This window comes from Eubalaena glacialis, chromosome 15, assembly GCF_028564815.1.
Source record: "Eubalaena glacialis isolate mEubGla1 chromosome 15, mEubGla1.1.hap2.+ XY, whole genome shotgun sequence".
Classification (NCBI taxonomy): Eukaryota; Metazoa; Chordata; class Mammalia; order Artiodactyla; family Balaenidae; genus Eubalaena; species Eubalaena glacialis.
Genome location: NC_083730.1, coordinates 85,226,538 through 85,253,341, shown reverse-complemented (window position 1 = coordinate 85,253,341; position 26,804 = coordinate 85,226,538). Strand labels below are relative to the sequence as shown.

The 26,804-nt window shown below is 37.9% G+C and overlaps 1 protein-coding gene across 1 annotated transcript in view; it reads left to right on the top strand.

Annotated features, from left to right (window-relative positions):
• The window catches only part of ATP2A2 (ATPase sarcoplasmic/endoplasmic reticulum Ca2+ transporting 2), a 60,800-nt gene that overhangs the window by 16,176 nt on the left and 17,820 nt on the right, over positions 1 to 26,804 (top strand). The window contains exons 6-10 of the mRNA XM_061170223.1: positions 16,507 to 16,587; positions 18,527 to 18,612; positions 19,520 to 19,984; positions 25,929 to 26,017; positions 26,641 to 26,743. Of these exons, the coding sequence (XP_061026206.1) occupies positions 16,507 to 16,587; positions 18,527 to 18,612; positions 19,520 to 19,984; positions 25,929 to 26,017; positions 26,641 to 26,743 (824 nt within the window). The remainder of the gene's footprint in view (positions 1 to 16,506; positions 16,588 to 18,526; positions 18,613 to 19,519; positions 19,985 to 25,928; positions 26,018 to 26,640; positions 26,744 to 26,804) is intronic.

Below are 26,804 nucleotides of genomic sequence, written 5' to 3'. Positions count from 1 at the left end.
CTTAGTTGCTCTGTGGCTCGTGGGATCTTCTCGGACCAGGGCTCGAACCCGTGTCCCCTGCATTGGCAGGCGGATTCTTAACTACTGCGCCACCAGGGCAGTCCCTATATAGTGTTTTTTTGGTTTTTTTTTTAAGCATTTCTTAATTTTTAAAAAAAATTATTTCTTTTGTTTTATTTATTTTTGGCTGCATTGGGTCTTCATTGCTGTGCACAGGATTTTCCTAGTTGTGGCGAGTGGGGGCTACTCTTCATTGTGGTGCGTGGGGCCTCATTGCAGTGGCTTCTACTTGTTGCAGAGCATGGGCTCTAGGCACGCGGGCTTCAGTAGTTGTGGCTCGCGAGCTCTAGAGCGCAGGCTCAGTAGTTGTGGCGCACGGGCTTAGTTGCTCTGCGGCATGTGGGATCTTCCTGGACCAGAGCTCGAACCTGTGTCCCCTGCATTGGCAGGCGGATTCTTAACCACTGCACCACCAGGGAAGCCCTATGTAGTGTTTTATATGTTGCATTTGATAGTTTAGGAAGGATAGATGATGATTGATCCATAGTATGTGTGACATAGGAGTAGTATCCCTTTCCTATTTTTATTTTTTTATATTGTGGTAAAATATACATAGTACAAAGCTTACCATTTTAACCATTTTTCAGTATACAGTTCTGTGGCATTAAGTATATTCACATCATTGTGCAGCTGTCACCACTATTCATCTCCAGAACTTTTTCATCTTCCCAGACTGAAACTGTTGCCATTGAACAGTAATTTCTCTTTACCTCCCTTCCTCTAGATCCTGGCAACCACTGCCTTTTTTTTTTTTTTTTTTTTTAATTGATTGATTGATTGATTGCTGCATTGGGTCTTCGTTGCTGTGCACGGGCTTCTCATTGTGGTGGCTTCTCCCACCGCGGAGCTCGGGCTTCAGTAGTCATGGCTCACTGCCTTCAGTAGTTGTGGCTCACGGGCTCTAGAGCACAGGCTCAGTCGTTGTGGAGCACGGGCTTAGTTGCTCCGCGGCATGTGGGATCCCCCGGATCAGGGACCGAACCCGCGTCACCTACATTGGCAGGCGGATTCCCAACCACTGCGCCACCAGGGAAGCCCCACTGCCTTTCTTTTCATATTCAAAAAATATATATTAAAACATGAGTTTAAATCCCTCATCTTAGGTGAACCTACTTATTACCAATAGTAACTGTTCTAAGCAGTACACATACTCATCCCTATTCCGATTTCACCTGTTTTTGAATCCTTTGTGAGGAGTCTAACAGGTCCTGATAGTTAACACTTTTTTCCTCCAACTCTTCCCCCAGTGTATACTAATTGCTAAAAGCATATACAATGCTTGGACATTGGGCTCTTGTATACTACTCTTTTTTGAATTTTGACCATTCTGAGGGATGCTGAACAGAGGTGGTAACTAGTTTTAGATAGATATGAGCAACTAGTTTTAGACAGATATGAACATTTTATTAAACACTATTGTCATACTACTAGGCAACGAGCACCTTAAGGGCAGAAGTGTGTCACACTGATCATTGTAATCTTCTTGCTGAGCATGTAACAAGCTCTCAGTGAGTAATAAATGAAACTTGAAATCAGAAGTATGGAGTAGGTTTAGCTAATGTAAACCTGCTTATTGTGCAGCTTCTGTGCAGAATAGATAATTTTAAGTCTCTATGCATAAGTTCAGTAATAACGAAGCTTAAAGTGTGTGCCAGATACAGTGATAAACTTGCTAGTGCTTGGTTTTTAACCATCAACCACTCTATGGGGTGCATACTGTTAGTCATATTTTATAACTGAAACTGAGTCTTTGTGGTTTATTGCTTCTATCTTCAACTGTAGTTAATTTGCTAGAGAATATACAGTATCCTTAGTAAATGTATACATACTTCATATATCAATTTGTTGGAGGCCTAGTTTACAATTTTTTAAAAACAGCTTTATTGAGATATAATTCACATGCCATAACATTCACTCCTTTAAAGTGTGTAATTAAAGTGGTTTTTAGTATATTCAGAGTTCTACAGTCATTACCACTATCTAATTTCAGAACATCTTCCTCCAAAAAGAAAACCCTATACCCATTAGCAATCACTTCCTCTGCCCGTCTTTCCCCAGTCCCTGGCAACCACAATTTGTTTTTAGGGATTTGCTTATTCTGGATATTGCATATAAATGGAATCATACAATAAATGCCCTTTTTAGACTGGCTTCTTTCACTTAGTATATTGTTCTCAGGATTCATTTATGTTGTAGCATGTATCATATAGTTCATTCATGTGTATACTGTATTCTTTATGGCGCAATAATATTCCATTGTTTAGGTGTGCCACATTTTGTTTATTCATTCATCAGTTCATGGGTATTTGAGTGGTTTTCCCCTTTCTGGCTATTATGCTACTGTGAACATTCAAGTATAATTTTTGTGTGAACATATGCTTTCACTCTCTTAGATATATACCTAGACATGGAATTGCTGGAGCTTATGGTGACTCAAAGTTTAACATTTTGAGGAACTTCCCAACTGTTTTCCAAAGTGATTGCATCATTTTACATTCCACCAGCAATGTATATAGGTTCCAGTTTCTCCACATCCTCATCAACACTTGTCTTTTTTAATTTTAGCCATGAAGTGTTATCTCATTGTCATTTTAATTTGTACTTCCCTAATTTCCTAATGATATTGAGCATCTTTTCATGTGCTTATTTTCAGTTAGTATGTCATCTTTGAGAACTGTCTAAATCCATTGGGTTTAGTTGGGTTGTCTTTTTAATGTTGAGTTGTAAGAGTTCTTTATATATCCTGGCTTATCAGATAGGGTTTGAAAATTTTTTTTCCCGTTCTGTAGGTTTCTTTTTTACTTGACGGTGTCCTTTGTAGCATAAAAGTTTTTAATTTGATAGAGTCCTATTGGTCTTTTTTTTTTTCTTTCATTGCTTGTGCTTTTGGTGTCATATCTAAGAAGCTATTCTATGATCTCATGTCACCAAGACTTTGTATATGATGTGAGGTAGGTGTCCAACTTGATTTTTTTGCATTTGGATATCCAGTAGTATCAGCACCATTTGTTGAAAAGACTTCTTCATTGAGTTGTCCTGACCCTTGTCAAAAATCAATTGACTTCATTTTCCACTGCAAATTGACTATTATTCCATTGATCTGTATGTCTTGTCCTCATGCCAGTACCACACTGTCTTGATTACCATAGCTTTGTAGTAAGTTTTGAAATCACTAAATTTGAGTCCCCTGGCTTTGTTGTTTTTCTAGATTATTTTGGGTATTCTGAGTCCCTTGCATTTCCATATACATTTTAAGTTTAGCTTGTTAATTTCTGCCCCAAAACCCTGCATAGATTTTGATAAGAATAATGTTGACTCTGTAGCTCGGTTTGGGGAATATAAACATCACAGTAATATTAAATCTTCTGATCCATGACCATGGGGTGTCTTTATGTTTATTTAGGTCTTGTTTCTTTTAACACTGTTTTCAGTGTTCAAGTCTTGTACTACTTTTGTTAAGTTTATTCCTAAGTATTTTATCGTTTTTTGTTTGTTTTTTGTGGGGGAGCTATTTGTAATTGGAATCGTTTTCTTAATTTCATTTTCGGATTGTTCTTTGCTAGTGTATAGAAATACAGTTGATTTTTGTGTATTGATATTGTACCTTGCAGTCTTGGTAGACTCTTTTATTTTAATAGTTTTTCAGGGGTTCCTTAAGATTTTCTCTATGTAAGACCATGTCATCTGAAAACAAATATTTTTATGTCTTTTCATCCTGGATGCCTTTTCTTTTTCTTGTCTAATTACCCTGGCTAGACTCTCCAGTAGAATGGTGAAAAGAAGTGGCAAGAGTAGACATCCTTGTCTTGTTCCTGATCGTAGGGGAAAAGCATTCAGTCTTTTACCATGAAGTATGATGTTAGCTATGGGTTTTATAGATGCCCTTTATCATGTCGAGGATGCCTGATCACAATTTTAATTTTTAGGTTGTCAATATACTCTTGTTTGGTCTGTTCTGGTGACTTTTCGTGGTGGTTATGTATTTAGATCCAAATTAGAAATGGTAGTTTTGCTAGATTACTAGGACCAGTGGGTCACTGAACTGGGAAACATGTAATCCTAAGGCATTTAAGTGAATTATATGGAACGTTTTGGGGAAACATATTGTGACTGCTTGACCTGGGCCAGATAAATAGGTATTTATTTTATTCAGACTTTTAAGACTATACATGCTGAGGCTTTTTAACTTCTACTTTTATTAGGATTAATAATCTAGTTGACCCTGCAATTTGGCATTTAGCCCAATAATTCAGTTCTGTAAAACTGTAGAAATGAACTTCAGTTCTAAATGTAGATCTAAATTATTTCTTGTCAAAGTCTTACTCTCTACATGGCCTGAAGGGATAAATGGCATGAATTGTGCTCTTAGACATGGTAACTTTTATACTGTTATTTAAATTATGAAATTGAGTGTGAGAGGGTTCTTTCTGGTGAATTGAAAAACTGGAGAATACTTTGAACTGTTTTGAAGATGAAAGTGAGTATGGAGTTGCTTTTTTGATATTTGCCGAAAGAAAGAGACCTTTTTGTAGTCATTGTTTGGATGTAAGAATCATCTCCTAACTTCAGATGATAAACTTCTTTTTGCTAGCTTCTGGAAGACATCTGGTAGGATGGTTCTGCTGAACTTTCTGAAGACTAGACTGGGTGGCTTTTTGAGGGGGAGATGGAGGGGGTTTAAGGGAGTTCTATTTTAGATGTTGCTATACCAACTAATAACCTTTCCAAGAAGACATTGTGTAAGCGTGCATAGCAAAACCATACATATACTTCTAACTATCTACAATACAGGAACCAAATAAAATTGATTTGGCAAGTAAAAATATGGAGACAGTTACCCATGTGTTCATCTTCTGAAGCCACAATAATTTTGTATTATCTTAATGCCAGGAAAATATTTCTCTGATGGATGGAAACCAAAAGTAATAAAATCAGGTATAATTTTATGAGAAATGAACATCAGTGTTTAAGCGTTCTGTATTATCTGCCAATATTATCAAGGTGAATCGAGCTATGATAGTCATGAAAGTCTTTAACTTTAGAATTTGGGGAGGTTTCAGTATTTGCACAGGAGGGCTATTACTGAGTTCTCAAGGCGACTGTTTTCAGATTTTTTATTTATTTATTTATTTATTTATTTTTATTTTTGCGTGTGTTGGGTCTTTGTTGCTGTGCGCGGGCTTTCTCTAGTTGCGGTGAGCAGGGGTTACTATTCGTTGCGGTGCGTGGGCTTCTCATTGTGGTGGCTTCTCTTGTTGCAGAGCATGGGCTCTAGGAGCACAGGCTTCAGTAGTTGTGGCCTGTGGGCTCTAGAGTGCAGGCTCAGTAGTTGTGGCGCACGGGCTTAGTTGCTCCGCGGCATGTGGGATCTTACCGGACAAGGGCTCGAACCCGTGTCTCCTGCGTTAGCAGGCGGATGCTTAACCACTGCGCCACCAGGGAAGTCCCTTCAGAGTTGTTTAAAACAAACTTCTTGTATCTTGGTAACCCAGAGTTGATGAATAGTGCAAGGACATAAATATCCTCAGATGACTTCTGTCCTGTAGTATACTCTGGAATGAATCATATTTTAAGATTATGTAGGTGATAGAAATGAGTCTCAACATATAACTGCATTTGTTTTATTTAGGTTCTGGAGAAGTTGATTTTATATTTCCTAAAATGAAGAATAAATATTCAGCAGTAGTGCCAGCAATTTCAGGATTTTTTAAATGAAAATAATAATTCTTAAACTTGGTAACTATTTAAGGGAAGAAAAGTTTCACTTTTGATAGCTTGCAGTAATGAAATTTAGTAACATGTATGAAGTGGCATTTCCAAGCATTTGAGGAAAAGAAAAGATAAAGAAAAATAGAAAGATGACTGATTCATATAAGAACCTGTGTTATTATCCTAATTCCATATGACACTGGACAAAGTAAATTAACCTAACCTCTACAGAACTGGGTAATTGGAGTAGCCTCTTAAGGAGCTTTCTGGCTAAAAAGATGTATGATTCAGATAATGTAGCCTTATTTGTTTAGCTGGGGCCATGAGCCTTTTTTTCTTTTGCTTTTAGAAAAAAGGATTGGAGAAGCCTGACTGAACAGTCAGCAAACACTTAATCCATACCTGTTGAGCTCCCTAACACAAATATCAGAAAAGTTAATTCTGTGCTGTAGAGCAGAGGGGTTGGCAAACTTTTTTTAACGGAGCTACCTAGTAAATATTTTGGCTTTTGTGGTCCCAAACAGTCTCTGTAGGGAAAAATAAATTTTTTTTTTAAAAAAGACTTTTAAAAATGAAAATCATCCTTGGCTCAAGGGCTGTTTTTATATTGATTTTTATTATTTTGTTGTTGTTGTTTACTTAGGTTGTGCCAGGTCTTACTTGCAGCAGGTGGGTTCCTTGGTTGTGGTATGCAAACTCTTAGTTGCGACATGCATGTGGGATCTAGTTCCCTGACTAGGGATCAAACCCAGGCCCCCTGCATTGGGAGCGTGGAGTCTTATCCACTCTGCCACCAGGGATGTCCTTCAAGGGCTGTTTTTAGTGTGTTTTTTTTTTTTTGTTTTTTGTTTTTTGTTTTTTTTTTGCCTGCGTTGGGTCTTCATTGCTGGGTGCGGGCTTTTCTCTAGTTGTGGTGAGCGGGGGCTACCCTTTGTTGCGGTGCGTGGGCTTCTCATTGTGGTGGCTTCTCTTGTTGCAGAGCACAGGCTCTAGGGCGCACGGGCTTCAGTAGTTTTGGCGCGCAGGCTCAGTAGTTGTGGCGCACGGGCTTAGTTGCTCTGCGGCATGTGGGATCTTCCTGGACCAGGGCTCGAACCTGTGTCGCCTGCATTGGCAGGCAGATTCTTAACCACTGCGCCACCAGGGAAGTCTACAGCAGTAGTTCTTAATCATTTCTAGATCACAGGTCCTCTAAAAATTAATGAAATCTATGGACTCTTTCCCCAAATACACGTATTCAAAATCTTGTATGCAATTTCAGGGGATTCTTTTGCCCTTCTCCCTAGAAATCCACCCCAAGATTCTAGCTATTTGGTTTTAAAAAATGAAGTTACAAGCATACCCAGTTTTACTGTGCTTCTCTTTATTGTGCTTTGCAGATACTGCATTTTTTGCAAATATTTCAAGTTTTTATTATATTTTTATGATCTGTGATCTTTGATGTTACTATTGCAAAAAGATTGACTCACTGAGGGCTCAGGTGATTAGCTTTTTTTTTAGGTGATTAAGTCTTTAAATTAACGTATGTACATTTTTTTTTAGACAATGCTATTGCACACTTAATAGACTACAGTATAGTGTAAAATCTTCCATATGGCTCGCTTTATTGCAGTATTTGCTTTTGTGGTTATCTGGAATTGAACCCACAGTGTCCCCAAGGTATGGCTATGTACTATATGATCCAGCAATTCCACTTCTGGGGTATATATTCAAAAGACATGAAATCACTCTCTTTAAGAGGTCTGCACCCTTATGTTCATTGCAGCATTTGTGTATAATAGGCAAAACATGGTAAAAACCTAAGTATCCATCGACGGATAAATGGATAAAGAAAATGTGGTGTGTACACACACTCTCTAGAATATTATTCAGCCATAAAAATGAAGGAAATCCTGCTGTTTGCAACAACATGGATGGATCTTAAGTGAAATAAGTCAGAGAAAGGCAAGTACTGTGTAATCTCACTTACATGTAAATCTTTAAGAAAGCAAACTCATAGAAACGTATATCAGATTGGTGGTTGCCAGGGGCAGGGAGTGGGGGAATTGGGTGAAGGTGGTCAGAAGGTACAAATTCCAGTTTTAAGACAAATGTGTTCTGGGAATGTAACGTACAGCATGATGACTGTAGGTAACAAAACTGTAGTGCATATTTGAAAGTTGCTAAGAATAGATCTTAAGTTCTCATCATAAGGAAAAAATTGTAACTGTGAGGTGATGAATATTAACTGATTGTAGTAATTTCACATTGTATGTATATATCAGATGTTTTACACCCTAAACTTACAGTGTTACAAGCTGGTTTATATCTCAATAAAATGGGAAAAGTCGATTACAGTTAAACAGTGTAGTTAGTAAAATATTGTCTGATTAAGCAATTTACATAGTGTTGGAATATTGTTAGAATAAACCGTTTTCACCTGTTCCTAGAATGATTAAACATAGCTCAGAGAAATAGAAGCAAAGATACATGACCAAATAAGGTTTGTTGTCTTTTGCCTTTTCCCCCATATGCAGTTGTTTCACAACAAGAAGGATGGGAGAACAAGGCTAGTTAGCGATGTAGATCTAAGCCATCTGTAACCAAATAACAGTAGAAATCATTATTTTAGTTGTTCCCGTAAGTTACATCTCTTTGCGTAGAGATATAAGTTCTTAATCTTAAGAACTTGTATATAAGCAGAACAGCAAATAGTCTAAAACAGAAATCAGCGTGGGAAAAAAGAAAGAAAGAAAGAAATCAGCGTGGATGTATTAGAAGCAGAGGGTTTTGAGACCTAGAGCCCTTTATTCATCACTTTGAGAGTAGCTAAGACGTTAAGAACAATGAGAAATGAAGAACTCAGAAAGATCTCCCCAATCATCAGATCATGATGGACCAGTTGATCTTGAAGGCTGACCTGAATTTCATGGGGCTGGCATTTCCTCATTTCCTGTAATCATCTCCTCCCCTTCTCCCCTCTCACTGTGACTCAGTGATAGTCACAGTACCAATAAGTGCCAACCTTTCCAATCCTTATCAGTGTGATTAAGATTTGGGGAAAATTAGAAGAAAGACATGGTATAGGGAGCACATTTCCTAAGTGTGACACAAAACCACCAAGATCACCAGATTTGACTATGTAAAAATATAAAACAACTTTTGTTTTGAAGATGATAAAAGAATTTTAAAAAATAAAGTGTTTGGTGTTAACAGTGGTCAGAAAAATACAAGATTGAGAGTATGGGGAAATGGCAAGAAAATAAATTTGGTGGAAGTACACATTTGTAGGAAAATTCTGTTTCTGTGAATCTTTTCTCCAGAAGTAATCTAAGTGCACAAAGATGTTCTCTATATAACATTGTAATAGGAAAATTGGAAACACCTAGATGGCTATGAAAATGGTGACTGATTAATTTCGTCCATCCACAGTATGGCTGTGAAATACCTGTGACCTTGAGCAAGTTAGCCTTTTGTGCCTCATTTTCCTCATCTGTAAACAGGGAATGAAGATAATCAGACCTTCCCTAGAACTGTGAAGATTAAGAGTTAGTAACTCATAAAGCTCTTGTAGTAGTGCTTGGTATAGAATAAGCATTCTCCAAAGTTTAGCTTTAGAGATTATTGCTTTAGCTTTAGGTATTATTATTATGTAGCCATTAAAAAAGAATGAGACAGATAAGTATATACTAATGTAAAAGGAGGTTTGTGATTTTTATTTTAATGAAGTTTTAATAAGTGTTATCCATAGACAAAGGTATCTGATAAATACTGTTAACAGCTAGATATTTGGATGAAGGGAGCGAGGGATGGGTTTTCACCTCGTAAAAAGCATACTTCACTTTTGTAATAAAGAGGAATTTATGTTGGTATCCCAGATATTGTATACTCTAAATTTGCCTAATGATGGGCTGCCTCCACAGCATCTAATGAGCCGGTTATCTTCCATTCTAGTAGCTGGAAACTTGCCTGCCTAGGAACCGCCATGCCATTTTTATTGGTAGTTATATATTACACCAGTTTTATTATAAAATGTTCCTTTATAAGGAGCTAAAATATACTTGTCTGTTTTATACGTTAGTTTTTTGCTTTGGAGGCACATAGAAGTCTGATTCCTCTTCCTATGGTGGCCTGTTAACGTAGTTGAAGATAAATTCGTCTCCCTTTCAGAGCTGGGGGGAGACCTCAACTAAAACTCTGAGAGCGTGCAACTTGTCCAAAAGCATGTGGCAGTTCATGGTAGAACTGGGAGTCTCAAGTGTTAACGGTGTGGTGTATCCTAAAATTTTTATTTTCAGGTTAGTCTTGGCTCTTTCTGTTGTTCATGTAATTATTTTTAAACCCTTTACCATCTTGATGGCTTTTTTTGGTGCCCAGACTTGAATGCAGTTAATGTAAATGGAGTCTGGTTGATATTCTAGACCTTATCCTCCACTCTTACACATAAGGACATTTCTTTGGCAATCTTCATTGCCTTACCAGCTAAAACCCGTGAGTCTTTTTCATGCTTCTCTTTCCCCACTACATCTAGTCCTCCACTAGCATACATGTATTTTGTTTTTAGTCTAAATTTTAAGCAGCAATCACTGTTAAACCTCATTCAGCTCAACCAAGTCTAAGGTCTGTTTGGATCCTGATTTTTTCGTTGTTCCCAGCTTTGTGACATTCTTCAACTTCATAATTATCATAAGTTTCTGGTGCTTGTTTTTTAAAGAAAATAATGTGTGTGCAGGTACTTCATTCCTTAACAAATATTTTACTTGGTAGCCACTATGTGCCAGCACAATACCAGGACCTGGGAAATCAGTGGTGACTGAGTGCCTTCTTGGAGCTTTTGGGTCTAGTGGGGAAGACACATCAAATATGTAATGTGATGAGTGCTAGGAAAGGACAGCTCTCTATTAGGTTGGTATCCCTTAATCTTGGAAGTTCAAGGAAAGCCTTGCTTTTTGTGAAGACTCAGAACTTTGAGGAACTGAAGAGCATTGTGTTTGAAGCTTAGAGGGAAGGGGAGAGTCATAAAAAGTAAGAGCAATTGGGTCATGGAGGGTGTTGAAAACCATGGTTAAGACACTAAACTTTATTTAAAGTCTAGTAGGAAGAAGCTCTTGAAAGGTTTTAAAGAAAAGAATTATATATCTGCATTTTTAAAAGATGAGTTTCATTTCATTATAGATAATACATCCAAAAAACCAGACTGGGAACAAATATGGTATAAAGTATGGCAGTTTGTAATGTTCCTTCCATGCTCACCCTGAGGCCTAGAAGTAGTTTTAAGTAGGCAAGTAGGGCTTCGCAAATGAAGAATTTCATTCATTCTTCCTGACTACAAAATTTATGACTCAAATTGCAAAGAGTGAAAGTATTTGAGTCATAGTTAAATGTTTAAGTAATTTAGGTTAATTAATTCTATTGTGGGTTGTTTTTCCTCAGAACCATCTAAACCCAGAAACAATAGTGGTATTTAGGAGATAATTTCTGATCTTATGTATAGTTTTCTCTTAAAAAAAGATTTGAATAACTGGTAGAATTTGCCACAATAAACTAGATTTTTTTCCTTATATATAATTAATTCAAAAAAGGCTTTTTCTGAGTAGTGCTGATTTTAACCATCAGTCTTTTTGATGTAATGATATAAACAATGTTAAAGTATCCTGGCTTTATAAAACTCCTTCCTAGGTTTTTTTTTTTTTTTTTTTTTTTTAATTTTTATTTATTTTTGGCTGTATTGCATGGCATGTGGGATCTTAGTTCCCCAACCAGGGATCGAACCTGCACCCCCTGCATTGGAAGTGCAGAGTCTTAACCACTGGACTGCCAGGGAAGTCCCCTTCCTAGGTTTTAAGGTAAAGAAAGCTTGTGTTCATTCGATTCTAAAATGTGGCCAAGTAATAATTTCCTTTAAATGACTTTTACTTGCATTCTTGGTAACCTAGCATAAAGTATACATTGAAGAATTTGTTCAGAGTGGAAATCTGTGATAGCAGGTTTTAAAGAGCTACAGACTTAAGGAGCCAAGAGCTGAATTTGAAGTGTCAGATGTTAAACAAATAGAAGGTAGTTTATAACAGAGTTTATTCTTTTATTACACTGCCTGAACTCAAGAGACAAAAAAACTTTCAGAGGAAATTATTGCAGAGCATCCCCTTGGCAAGAGTAAGAATTTTCCACTACCACTTGCCCTAAGGGCATTGACATTCCCCATCAGGGAAATATCACTGGATGTGATCATCAGAACAGGCTGCCTACTCCTCATGTACAAAACTCTCTGTCTGGAATTCACAGAAGCCTGCAGACAAAGGAAAATTATGTCTTAGTGGAAAAGTATTCATTGAATCTTTGCTTTCATGGATTTTTTACTTCCTTAGACAACCAGCTTCCTAACAGAATTAATCCTAAATTGACTCCTACAAACAAAAAGCACAGAGTCATACAGTAAGATAAAGGAAGTCTTTCATTAATTGAGGCTCCTTAGGCAAGACTCCTTTTACTTACTACCTTTAGTTTCCTGTCTAAAATGAGGACATGAGTTGGGTTGGTCAAGATGATGTGAGGGAGGGTCTTTCTAGCTAAGAGAATACTAGAATTTGGCAGGTTTTTAAAACCAGTTTGGATTTATGCTATTTAGTACCTTTCCACAAAGAGATCGGTTTATAATGGAAACAAATTAAATGTGAAACTTTAAGGTAGTACATTTCCCAAGTGTTGGGGGATTTAGGGTCTTCTTGGTCTAGAGCTGTGGCATACGTGGCACATGAGAAACAGCACATAGTAAAGGCTATTCTAAACAGGCCCTTCACAGGACCTGTGACACCAGGTACTAAGCTTTTTTTTTTCTTATATTAATTTTTTTATGTGCTTGGAGAATTTCTTTAAAATATGAATTCCTGGACCCCAGACTCTTGAAGAGCAGGTCCTGAGATTCTGTAGTTTATAAAAGGCCCCCAGGTCATCTCTTAATTTTAGAATGGCTGTTACAGGATGGAAGAAAAGTGAAGAAGAGCTTGAGGTCAGTTTTTAAGGACTTCCCAGTCACTTGTTCCACTGGCATTTTAAACTTATTTATTTTTGGCTGCATTGGGTCTTCATTGCTGCACGCGGGCTCTCTAGTTGCGGCGAGCGGGGGCTACTCTTCACTGAGGTGCGCAGGCTTCTCATTGCGGTGGCTTCTCTTGTTGCGGAGCACGGGCTCTAGGCGCTCAGGCGTTAGTAGTTGTGGCACGCAGGCTCAGTAGTTGTGGCTAACGGGCTCTAGAGAACAGGCTCAGTAGTTGTGGAGCATGGGCTTAGTTGCTCCGCGGCATGTGGGATCTTCCCGGACCAGGGCTCGAACCCATGTCCCCTGCATTGGCAGGCGGATTCTTAACCACTGCGCCACCAGGGCAGTCCCTCCATTAGCATTTTACATTTGACTCATTCTTGAATATTTAACCAATAATTAAATGTATATGAATACAATTTTTGTGCAGCAAAGAGACAGCCTTCATATATTTAAAACAGACATATAGGGGGAAAAATAGCTGGTTTCTTTGTCGTGCCAGTTTAAATATAATTTTAAATGCTGCATATATAGTATCAGTCCCACCTTAAACTAGTAGCTTATATGTTGACTGTGTTACCCAGGAAAGAAATTTAATCTTGGTATTTCTTGCCTCAAAAACACATTTTTCATTCATTTTTAATCCTCTGAGCTTCCACTGAAACACAGCAAAGTAAATGGCAAGATAAAACTTTTGGGTCCTCAATTTGAATATTAGATTTGCTGGCCTTAATTAAATAGTGGCCAGGTATATGAGAGTATGAGCTAGGGCTAATACATGAAATTGTTTAAAAAGAAGTAAGAGATTCAACTTTCAGTATAAAATGATACCTTCTGCTTTTTTTTTTTCCTCTTTTTTTTTCTTTTTTGGCTGTACCACTTGGCATGCGGGATCTTAGTTCCCCAACCAGGGATCAAACCCTGTGCCCCCTGCAGTGGAAGCGAGGAGTCCTAACCACTGGATCGCCAGGAAATTCCCGGCGTTGTGCTTTTAGATTGCTGGTTTATGTTCAGTTGTTACAGTGCAGACATGCTTATAGATTGTGGCGATCTCTATACCATGTTAGAAGTTTTCCGCTCCTGTAGGATCATGACATAAATTGCTTCAGACGTTAAAGGAACATTTTCAGGTAATTTTTCCATTTAGGGTCATATGCTCATCATTGAACTTGCATTCTTTTCATGTTCAGGGTCATGTGGGATAAAATTAACTATGACAAACAGAACTAATACAGAAAAAGGTTTTTTTTTAAGTTTATTTTATTTTATTTTTTGGCCATGCTGTGCAGCTTGCAGGATCTTAATTCCCCAACCAGGGATCGAACCCGCGCCCTTGGCAGTGAATGTGTGTAGTCCTAACAACTGGACTCCCAGGGGATTCCCTAAATTGATTTTAAAGTTTTATCTTCATGGGGTATTTTAGGTGTTGAAGGTCACTAAAGTTTAGGGTATGGTTACTTTAGTGTAGTATGAGCAGAATTATATTAAAATGAAAGGTTCTCATTTCTTCAGTCTGAACATTGCTGTTTGTTGCATAAGCATTTCCAGCAGGAATTTCACCTTAATGTGTCCCTGCAGTCAAATGCAGGGATGATCTTTGCCTCTTGAGATTATATATTGGCAGTCTCTTTCTGTGCCACCTTGTGACCACATTTCCTACTTAGGTTACAGGGTTGTTTCATGAACTAGAGCTCAAAAAGCATACCATACTCTCCCTGAATTTAAAAGCTCTGAGATACAGAAAAATTAGAACTAAGTTAAAGGTTTAGCAAATGAAATAAATCTACTTCTTGGACAGAATGGCTGTTTTGCCAGTTTATGTATAACCAGTGACAGTTACAGTTCAGTACAGTAGGGTAAGTCTTTAAAATTAATATTTAACTTAAAAATACCATATGCAGTTGTAAGGGGGACTGTGCTTATTTGTTCTGACTTTTAGCTGTCCTTGCATAAGACTTCTAAAACCACCGTAGTACCTTTCAGAAAGTCAGGGAAAGCTGTTGTATACTTATTTTTTACTGTCCAGTTGCTTTGGTACTGATGCGTACTCATCCAGCAATATTTGAACACCTACAGTACACTGGGCATTGTTCTCAAGGTGCAGGTGAAATACTGGCTTTATCTGTTGCTGGGTCTGTGTTGTGGCATTTACTTCAAATACGTCAAGGAAAGGGGCTAAGACATGGTCTGTTTAAGAGCTGTTAAAGGGACTCTTTGGCCCGGAAAAGAAAACTCAGTTGACTTAAAGATCTTCTAGAGGTTATGCAAGAGGTTTATTCATTTATCTGATAATTCAAACTTCAAAAGGTACCAAAGGGTACAAGGTGAAAAGTCTCTTGCCACTCATGCCCTGCTCCCTAGTGGTACAAGTCTGTTACACCTTCCCAGAGGTATTTTCTCGTACCAGTGGAGCTCCATATACATGATGCTTCACACTTGTGTTTTCCCCACTTAATGTACAGTATGTCTTAGAGGAAGTTTTTACTTTAGTATGAATAGAGTTGTCTCTTTTTTCTACTGCTGATAAAAAAAACTAACCACATACAGCAAGCATATCTGTAGAATAAATTCTTTGTAGTGGAATTTATGGGATAAAAAGATTGTGCTTTGCATTTTTTTTTTTTTTTGGCCGCGCCATGCGGCTTGCGGGGATCCCAGGTCCCCGACCAGGAATCGAACCCACGCCCTCAGCAGTGAAAGCAAAGCGTGGAGTCCCAACCACTGGACCACCAGGGAACTCCTGTGCTTTGCAATTTTGATATGTATTGCCAGTTTGCCCTCCAGAGATTTTGTAAGTTTTTTTCTTTGTACTCAGCAGTATATATAGGGTCGTCACAAAGTCTGGACGCGTAGTTGAATTAAGAATACTAAATGGGTTACTAACATTACATGGTATGTTTAGTGACATTATATTCAGTTTGTCCTTGTTAGCAGTGCACTAACACCGAGTTTTCATTAATATCTGCTCGTGCACTTGCCTCTAAATGATTTGTGCCTCTGGTTTTGTTTGTTTTGGTTTGTTTTTTTGCTTATTAAAACTAAACTTTCCACATCTTACAGTCACCCTGTATAAGAAGCCCTGTTTCTATACATCCTTTCAAACTTGGTGCATTTTTCTCAACTCCTTTGTCAATTTGATAGTTTAAAAGTGGTCTCTCTGTGTAGTTTTATCTTGCCTTTCTTTTATGAGTGATATTAATTGAACATCTTTTTATAGAGGCATTTGTTTCCTGTTCATGGTAATTTGGCTTTCCTAGTGGAATAAATCATGGCTTGTACAATTCAGTCCCCTTCACCATGCTGTGTGTGTGTGTAAGTGTGCAAATAATGTGTACTTATAGCTGTTTGCCCGAGCATTATTATTCTCTTCTTGTGTACTTCAAATCTTGTATCTATCCAGGAAGAGTTTTTATGACCCTGAGATTAAGTTGATTATATTGCTTATTGTATCAGATTTTTTTTTTTTTCCTCCCATGCCATGTGGCCTGCGGGATCTTAGTTCCCCAGGATCAAACCCGTGCCCCCTGCAGTGGGAGCTCGGAGTCCTAACCACTGGACTGCCAGGGAATTCCCTATAGCAGATTTTTATATATTTGTGCTGTATACAGGCTATTTATTTCCTTTAAAAATTGTGTTTGATTTGGAGACAGATTTTTCTTTATGTAACATGATTGCAAAAGTTGCTTATTTTAGCTGACCTTTTTTTTCTCCCCAATTAGTTGGTGACAAAGTTCCTGCTGATATAAGATTAACTTCCATCAGATCTACTACTCTAAGAGTTGACCAGTCAATTCTCACAGGTAAATATTATGTATTGGGAGGTTGTTTAATTTCTGAAGGCTCCCTCAGATTCCATGCTAATAATTGAGTTGACTTCTTGCCTCACTGTCTCTTAATCCTCTCCAGGATATTTATTTCTTAATGCTTTATCAGTTAGGCTTTTTGCCAATACATGAGGTAAAGCTATGATTTAAAAACAATTGGCTTTCATCTCATAAGGCCTATTTATCTTTAAATTTTATTAAAAATTAGTTTTGATTTAAACTTACCTGTTAAAATTTTTTTAAAAGGTTACAAATTCCTTCAGTAGCAGAGGTAATATTCTTAAGGTTGAAGTAGTGTTGTTGTCTCTCTGTTTTGTGGAAAGTGAATTAATTACTTAGTGTTCTTTTTCCAAGCAGGAAAAATATAGACTCCAGGAATGCTAATCTCACATCTGACATACTTTGCAATAATCAGATGTACAATTAACAAAAGTTAGCACCCTCCAAAATGGTGAATGTTTACTACCTAAAGTTTGCACACTTAGATTTGGGATTGTTTGGAACATTTTCCCGTTTTTGTTTGATACAGGCACAGTCTAGGGTGGAGGGTTCATATTAACTGGAAGTAAGGTGGTCAGAAGATTAAACACAATGCTAACCTGAATTAAATAGAGAGTAAATATAAAATTCAAAGATTTATCTGATTATTAGTTTTGAAAAGCAACTCATGTCATAGAAGTAGGGATGTGAGTAACCTGGGCTCTGTGTTTTTTATTGTTTCTTTATGAATAGCTTATCTACTAAAACTCCCTTAGCAGCAACAACCTGGAAGCTGATTAAGCCATAAAATGGTAGGGAATTGATTGGGTTGAATGTATGAAATTCTCATATTATGCCTACAAAAATAATTTCCATTTTAAAACCTTCCGTAGAGTTTCTTGAATGTTGTTTTTTTGTTTAAAAGTCATACTCTAGTTTTAGGCTAGATTGAAGAACCAGATTCTTTTGTTAAATTTTTAGAGTGAAATTTGCTACCTGAAATTTGGCCTAACAACTAGGGCCATATTTCACCCTCATTATATACAGTTAACCCTTGAACAACATGGGTTTGAATTGTGTGGGTTCACTTATCTGCGGATATTTTTCAATAGTAAATACTACAGTACTTACACTATACTAGTTGGTTGAATCCTCAGATGCAAAACCGCAAATATAGAGGAATTGCATATACGGAGGGCCAACCATAAGTTCTGTGCAGATTTTGACTGTGCAGAGGGTTGGTGCCCCTAACTCCTGCGGTTTTCAAGGATCAACTGCATTTCATAAGTGATGTTAAGTTGAAACCAGATTCAGACATTGTGAAAGTTCTAAGAAGTAGTCTCTTACTTCTTAGAGACATCTGCTTACTTCTTAGTAGACTCACTTCTTAGTCTCTTGCTGTTTTTCATTTTGGTTTATTGAAATAGAATGGTCTGATTACTGCGTGCAAATATTTCTAGAACAATGTTTTCATTTCTCATCTTCGGCACTATTGAACAAAAACAAAAACAGGCTTTCCAGTGGATGATCCTCAGTATTCATATACTGTACCTACAGTTTGTTCATTTTGTTAAAAGTAAATATACTTTCACCTTCTTAAGTATCAGAGTGTATGTGTATATAAGTATACAACAAATCTACATTCACAATATTAGAGTATAAAATGATACCTGAAAATGAACTAAATTTGTATAGTTATTCAAGAAAATAAAGGTAATTGGGATTTTACTTCAAAATTAAATTCCTTTATTTTGATTTTTTTTCTTTGAAATTAGTTTCTGTTAACTGAATTTTACTAGTTTATGTTCTTTTGAATGAATTGGGCCTTTTCTTCTTTTTCCTGAGAGTGGTAGTGGCATGAGTGGATGAGGGTACCAAGGTTCTAGGTGCAGACTGCACAGATCTAAACAAACCTTCTGTATCACAACCTGCTTAGGTGAATCTGTCTCTGTCATCAAGCACACTGACCCCGTCCCTGACCCACGGGCCGTCAATCAAGATAAGAAGAACATGCTCTTTTCTGTGAGTACTTTGTTTGGAAAAGACTTAGCCTATAAAGGGATGTTTTCAAAATGATGTGGATGATAACTGTGTGTAGTTCACAGTGTGTGTTTAGAGAGAAGGCAAATGTGGGGAACCATTAATAATTGGTGAGTCTGGGTGAAAATGGATGGATGTTCATTGTACTACTTCAATTTTTCTGTTAAATTTTTTTGAAATAGAAATTTGGGAAATTTATAGTTTTCGTTTGTTTAGAACTTAAAGTGGTATTTCAAGTAGTGGGCTTTTGTGGGTTAGCATGGGAATCTAACCACCCCATAGTAAGTAAAAAAGTAGAGCTACAATGAAAATAATGAAGCCCTCTGTTCTTCCAACATTAGAAATTAAAATGGGGTGGGGGGGAACCTTACACTTGATTGTATTGATCTTTGAATACTAGTGCTAAGGTGGAGGTCCTCAAGGACAGCCCATGGTCCTGGTTGCCCTTCTTATTATGGGTGATAAAAGTAGGAGGGGTTGAGTTGTTGGAGCCAGAGGTGGAGAATGCTTAGGGTTGAGAGCTGTATGAAGTATGAAAAGTCAGGAACACAGAGGGGTTAAGCGCTGTCCCAGCCCAAAGCTAGTCTGCAAGCCAGGCTCAGTATTGTGAATAGAGATTCCAGGTGGGCCGGTGTAGAGGGCTCTGGGGCAAATAGGTACCATTCTAATTTCATGGAGAATCAAATCAGGGAGAGATGGACCACACTGCCTGCATGAGGTATTGCTCATCATCAAAGTTAGATGGCTGATTGCCACTGGAAGACCCAGTAGAATGTGGTGAGAGAATCTGGGTGCGCTCTTGAAAATCCACACAAGTCTGAGTTTACTAGTCAGTATTTAAATTGGGTGTGGTGTTAATCTTGTAACCATTTCTCTACTTCTGTCCTAGGGTACAAACATTGCTGCCGGCAAAGCCATGGGAGTGGTGGTGGCAACTGGAGTCAACACTGAAATTGGCAAGATCCGGGATGAAATGGTGGCCACGGAACAGGAGAGAACACCCCTCCAGCAGAAACTAGATGAGTTTGGGGAACAGCTATCCAAAGTCATCTCCCTTATATGCATTGCGGTCTGGATCATAAACATTGGACACTTCAATGACCCAGTTCATGGAGGCTCCTGGATCAGAGGTGCTATTTACTACTTTAAAATTGCTGTGGCCCTGGCTGTAGCAGCCATTCCTGAAGGTCTGCCTGCTGTCATCACCACCTGTCTGGCTCTTGGAACTCGCAGAATGGCAAAGAAAAATGCCATTGTTCGAAGTCTCCCTTCCGTGGAAACCCTTGGTTGTACTTCTGTTATCTGCTCAGACAAGACTGGTACACTGACAACGAACCAGATGTCAGTCTGCAGGGTAAGTGGGAATAGTTTCAGAATCTTTGCAGGTTATGGTTGTTGATTCATCCTAAGAATATGCCTTCATGCCATCAAAACCTTTGATTTATTATTTTTTTAATTACTATTTTTTTTTAATTGGTGTATAGTTGTTTTACGATATTATGTTAGTTTCTACTGTACAGCGAAGTGAAGTAGAGCTCCCTGTGTGATTTATTTTTTTATTTTATTTTTATTGAAGTATAATTGGTTTACAGTGTTGTGTTAGTTTCAGGTGTATAGCAAAGTGAATCAGTTACATATATACATATACCTGCTTTTTTTTTAGATTCTTTTCCCATATAGGCCATTACAGAGTATTGAGTAGAGTTCCCTGTGTTATACAGCAGGTTCTTATTAGTGATCTATTTTATATATAGAAGTATGTGTATGTCAATCCCAATCTCCCATATTATCCCTCCCACTGCTTATCCCCTGGTAACCATAAGTTTGTTTTCTACATCCATAACTCTACTTCTGTTTTGTAAATAAGTTCATTTGTACCCTTTTTTTTAGATTCCACATATAACAAGTGGCATTATTTTCATTCTTTTTTATGGCTGAGTAATATTCCATTGTATATCTATATACCACATCTCCTTATACATTCATCTATCGATGGACAGACACTTAGGTTTCTTCCCATGTCTTCCTCCCTCCCTCCCCCCTGCCTCCCTCCCCCCCTTCCTTTCTTTGCTCTGCTGGGCCTCAGCTGCAGCATGCAGGGTCTTTTTTTAGTTGCGGCATGCAGACCTCTTTGTATGCGGGCTCTTAGTTGCAACATGCAAACTCTTAGTTGTGGCATGCATGCTGGATCCAGCTCCCCAACCAGGGATTGAACCTGGGCCCCCTGCATTGGGAGTGTGGAGTCCTACCCACTGGACCACCAGGGAAGTCCCTCTATGTCTTTTTTTTTTTTTTTGGCTGCGTTGGGTCTTCGTTGCTGTGCACGGGCTTTCTCTAGTTGCGGTGAGCGGGGACTACTCTTTGTTGCAGTACGCAGGCTTCTTATTGCGGTGGCTTCTCTTGTGGTGCACGGGCTTCAGTAGTTGCAGCACGCAGGCTCAGTAGTTGTGGCTTGCAGGTTCTAGAGCGCAGGCTCAGTAGGTGTGGCACACGGGCTTAGTTGCTCCACGGCATGTGGGATCTTCCCAGACCAGGGCTCGAACCCGTGTCCCCTGCATTGGCAGGCAGATTCTTAACCACTGCACCACCAGGGAGGTCTCCCTCTGTCTTGACTATTGTAAATAGTGCTGCTATGAACATTGGGGTGCATATATCTTTTCATCATTTCTGGATATATGCCCACGAGTGGGATTGCTGGATCTTAAAACCTTTGATTTATAATTTGATACCTTTTTATGTGCTTTAAGCAAATTGGGTTGTATGTGTAGCCTGAGCCCAGGGTAATTTCTTACACTTCAGAGGAATTAATCATTTAATTCCCAAAACTATGTCATGAAATAAAAGTTATCTACATGGCTGATATATTTGTACTGGGGAAATAACTGTAAGCAGTCTGTAAACGTGTTAGGTGACTATGCTTACTTTATTTCCCTGTTCTTCTCTCTCTAAGTGTATGTATGTTAACATAAGCTTCAAAGGAAGAGTTCTATAAACCAGCTAGTTACCTGCCTACATAAAATTCTAATTGGTACTTCCTTAACACATTGAATGAGACATGTTTTCTTCTTGGAAAGTAAATAATTGCCTTTAACTTGCTTCATTCTCTGTGTTCATCCTTCCTTTCTTAGGTTGTTTTGTTTTGTTTTTTGTGTTTGTTTTTTTTAATATTTATTTATTTATTTATCTTTGGCTGCATTGGGTCTTCATTGCTGTGCGTGGGCTTTCTCTAGTTGCAGCGAGCAGTGGCTTCTCTTGTTGTGGAGCACGGGCTCAGTAGTTGTAGCTCGCGGGCTCTAGAACGCAGGCTCAGTAGTTGTGGCTCACGGATTAGTTGCTCCGCGGCATGTGGGATCTTCCCAGACCAGGGCTCGAACCCGTGTTCCCTGCACTGGCAGGCGGATTCTCAACCACTGCGCCACCAGGGAAGCCCTCTTAGGTTGTTTTGACCATCACTTGGGGATAAAATTAAAAACTTTAAACCTTCCCTTAGCAAAATAAGAACTAAAGAAATAATGTAATGGTACAGCTTAATGAAGTTCTTTCATGTAATTCAATTTCCCTAGGTTTTGTTTAAACAACTTTGAGGTGGGGGGCGATGAGAGAAACAGATGAGGGAAATTGAGGTACAAACTTCCAGTTACAGAATAAGTGTGTCATGGGTATGAAATGTAGAGTGCAGGGAACACAGTCAATAATAATGTAATATCTTTGTATGGTGACAGATGAGAACTAGACTTATCATGATGATCATTTTGAAATGTATAGAAATATCGCATCACTATCCCATGCACCAGGAAGTTTTAGTTCAATTATACTTCAAAAACAAACATAGAAAAAGATCAAATTTGTGATTATCAGAGGCAGGGGTGTGGGTGGGAGGGGGAGGAATTGGATGAAGGTGATCAAAAGGTACAAACTTCCAGTTATAGGATAAATAAGTCTTAGGGAATGTAATGTACAACATGATAAATATAATTAGCACTGCTGTATGTTATATATGAAAGTTGTCAAGAGAGTAAATCTTAAGAATTCTCATCACAAGGAGAAAACTTTTTTATTTTGTATATATTAGACGATGTTCATTAAACTTAACTTATTGTGATAATCATTTCATGATGATCGTAAGTCAGATCATTGTGCTGTATACCTTAAGCTTATACAGTGCTGTATGTCACTTATATCTCAATAAAACTGGAAGGATAAATTAAATATAAAATTGACACACGCACACAAAAAAACTACTACTACTTTGTACAAGGCAAAGTAATTTTCCAAAAGGTACACAACTCATACAAATACTGAGTGGACACATGTCAAAGATTCTGTTTGGCTCATTAATTCAATGAGGGAGAATCAGTAAGATGGTAAAACTGGTTACAGGACCATGTGAGGAAGTGCTCAATATTAGAATAGAATTGATGTGTGTTAGATTACAAAAACTGGTTAATATCCTATAGGGCAGTAAAACTAAGGTTATCTTTTATAGAGGACAAAAAGCCACAACTTCATAAAACATGAGCCCTTGATAATAGCACAGTGAAAGAATGTTAAATTTTTCCAAAACACTAAATCTTTGAGTGTGCTTGTTTTTAAGTAATGCTTCTGAATGACATTGAGAGGACATGCCATCCTCCCCTTGGCCTTATCTCCAGGTTTTAGTTAATGTTTTTTTAGCATTGGAAATTGTTCTTGTTTTAATAGTTGAACCCTCTGAATCTTTTTCTTGCCAAATTTATATTCATGGTATTTTTTTGATATACACACCCTCAACTTTTTGTGTTGTCCAAAACCCAGATTTAGAGTGAATGGACAGGTGTTTAAAACACACTGGGGTGTTCTCTCAAGTGGTAAGCTTCTAGCTTGTCTTGAGTTTCTTGAGTAGATGCAGGGTGTAACTGAGCTACCTAAGTTCTCTTTCCTTGGAACCAAAAAAGGTTGGACGAATCTGCTAAAAGCTAGTTGTCAGCTAAAAGCTGATTGATTGGGGAAGAGAAAGGGAATTTCATTTTACCTGTTTGGTTTCCCCCAGGAAATTGTTTAAACTTAGACTGTAAGCTTTAATTCCTCAGAATAGTCCTTATATCCATGAAGGTAAAGCAGTGTGTGAAATTGTAATCTTTAAAAAATGGTAAGGTTGTGGCAGCTTCAGACTTTAAACTAAGACTAAAACACAGTCCATGATAAAAATGTTTTTGTTCTTATATTTTCCCTTAAATGATTTGATTTAAAATGTTCTATTGAAGAAATAGCTTGCCTCTTTGTTCTGTTCTACCTTTGGCGACAGAAAGCTGATGCTAATCAGTATTCTACAGGAGGTTTCTTGCAGTGGATTGCATAACTGCCCTTGACTTCGGGATACTTTCGTCATGCAGTTTCTAAATGGTTTACTGGCTTGCAGTCTAAAATGCCCATGTGCATTCAGATTTAGTTGGTGTGGGTTAGAATTCTGAATGTCTTAGAATATTTTGGACTCTGGTATAGACCCAAAGAGTTTCACTTTTATAAACTGTCATTAAAGAAATGGCATGGTGTATAGTAATAATAATGCCAACTTGCTTTGATAAGGCTTAGTGCAGTTAATTTTTCACATGTGACTTTATTTGAATCGTATGGTAATCCTGCTCAAGAGGTTAGAAAACTTAGGCTCTGAGAAGTTGTGACGTGTCCGAGGGTCACACAACTTTTAATAGAAAGGTAAAGTTGAATTTTCTGATGGGAAACATTGGTAAACCTGGTTCTCTCTCTTCCACTGAATAATTGTGTAACTGTGAGCACATCTTTTAACCTCTCTAGTCCTTTGTTTCCTCTTCTGTAAATGTCAGACATCTTTGGAAAGAGCTTTGTGCCAAGCTTCCTTTTTTAGATGTTGTGTCTGTTAGAAAGAAGTTGTAGGGATTGGTGATCTTGCTGCATGTGACCTTGGACATGAATCTTTTCCTCATTTGACACACCAGTTATATGTGTTTGAACTAGCACCTTTTATCAGGAGTCATCACAGTTTTAAATCCCATTGTATATTTTAATTTTTAAAAAAATCGTTTTGTCTTACTCATAGCTTTAGTTCAGTTCCAAGGTTGATTTAGTTCTGAGTGTACTTTTGAAATGAAGCTTTTGGAATTTAAAAGTATGTGCTATAATTGACATATATACACTATCAAATGTAAAATGGATGGCTAGTGGGAAGCTGCTGCATAGCACAAGGAGACCAATTCCATGCTTTGTGACGACCTAGAGGGATGGGATAAGGGAGGGTGGGAGGGAGGCTCAAGAGGGAGGGGATATAGGGATATATGTATGCATATAGCCGATTCACTCTGTTGTACAGCAGAAACTAACACAACATTGTAAAGCACTTATACTCCAATAAAGATGTGGGAGAAAAAAGTATGTGCTATATAATAAGCAAATCTTATGAGGCAAAAGAAGTTATTTTAAAATAAAAATGAGCAGATTTTCTTACTGAATATGAGTCAGAATGCTCTGAAAAGATGTTTTTAAAGCATTACATGGCCCTTTTTTACTTTAACATTTTAAAAATTCCTTATTGTAGAATGGTTTGATCATTCCAAACTGGACTTCTGAATTATAATTGGAAAGCAAACCAAGAAAAAAGAAGCCATCTTTAAGAAACTAGCTTATGTCACTTTATTATTCTGTAAAATTAAGAATTCTTTCCTAAGCATGCTTCCATCTATATTGTCTTGGTAGCATCAGTTCATTCAGCTCTGCGGGCTTCTTACTGTATACATGTAGTTGTGCAGCTTCATAGAAAATGAGCTATTGCCACAATAAAAATAAGTAGGAAGAAGTAGAGAAGCAATTTGTCTTATTTTACTTGGGGAGTGTTTATGCAACTCTGAAATGTGAGTTTATTCTTCCTAAGCTTTTACTGTTAGCTCTAAGGCAGGAATACCTATGTCACTTCCTCAGCCAGCCATTTGAAATTTGGAATTCTGAGCATTCTAAAGAGTACTGCTGAGTCTTTGGAATTGACTGACCCAGAGTCCTCATAACTCAGATTTCACATGGGTTCTCTTCTGTGTCTGGTGCTGTTGCTGCTTATTATTTATTCAGCTCCTCAGTGATGCTGTTTCTCGGACTGTTAGGAGGATGGGGGAGGCAGTCTTAATAGTGTCCAGTTGGAATAAGGGACAATATTCCTCATGCTGAGCTTCAATTAATCACTTTCATTAACATTGATACTTAAGTGAGAAAGGTCTTTTGTCTTAGCAAAAGTTATATGTTTTTTCTAGCATATTTTTTATACCTTTTCAACACTTAGCTTTTTTTTTCTGTAGATGTTCATTCTGGACAAAGTTGACAGTGATACTTGTTCCCTTAATGAGTTTACCATAACTGGATCAACATACGCACCTATCGGAGAAATGTGAGTAATCCCTCCTTGTCCTTTAAAGGCTCCACTCTGGTAGTTTGGTGCTTGTATAGACTTGCAGTGTCTCTAAAATGTTCAGACAGTTTTCCTAATGTGGCTCATGTTTATCAGAGTAGGTCATTTTCTTTAAAAACAAAATTGATAATACATACTTTGGAAATTGAAATTGATATTACAGGTTGTATAGGCCAGTGACCCTTTTTCATCTTTTGAAGCCTAAATTTTCAAGTGGGGTTTCTGGTTTGGTTTGGTTTGGTTTTGGTTTTGGTTTGGTTTTTTTGGTCATGCTGCACGGCTTGCGGGATCTTAGTTCCCTGACCAGGAATTGGACCCAGGGCCCTGGCAGTGAGAGCACCGAGCCCTAACCACTGGACCACCAGGGAATTCCTGTTTGTTTTTCATTGATAACAGTGGTGGAGGAATTTCATTAACTAAGAATTCCTGGTCTTTACTGATTAACTATTGATACCAGAGAAACGTTCTGTCTCCAGCATCAGATTTCTTTTGAATGCTTGCCAGTCCGTTGTCCACGAAATTCTATTTATTAGTAAATGATTAAATAAAAATCAATAGAGATGACCACAGTGTGTTCTAAGAGTTACTTTTTCTTTTGACAGACATAAAGATGATAAACCAGTGAAATGTCATCAATATGATGGTCTTGTGGAATTGGCAACAATTTGTGCTCTCTGTAATGACTCTGCTTTGGATTACAATGAGGTAAGCCTCCTCACAAATGAGAAACTAGACCTGGCTGTTCGTAGTTCAAGGGTGCGGTGGG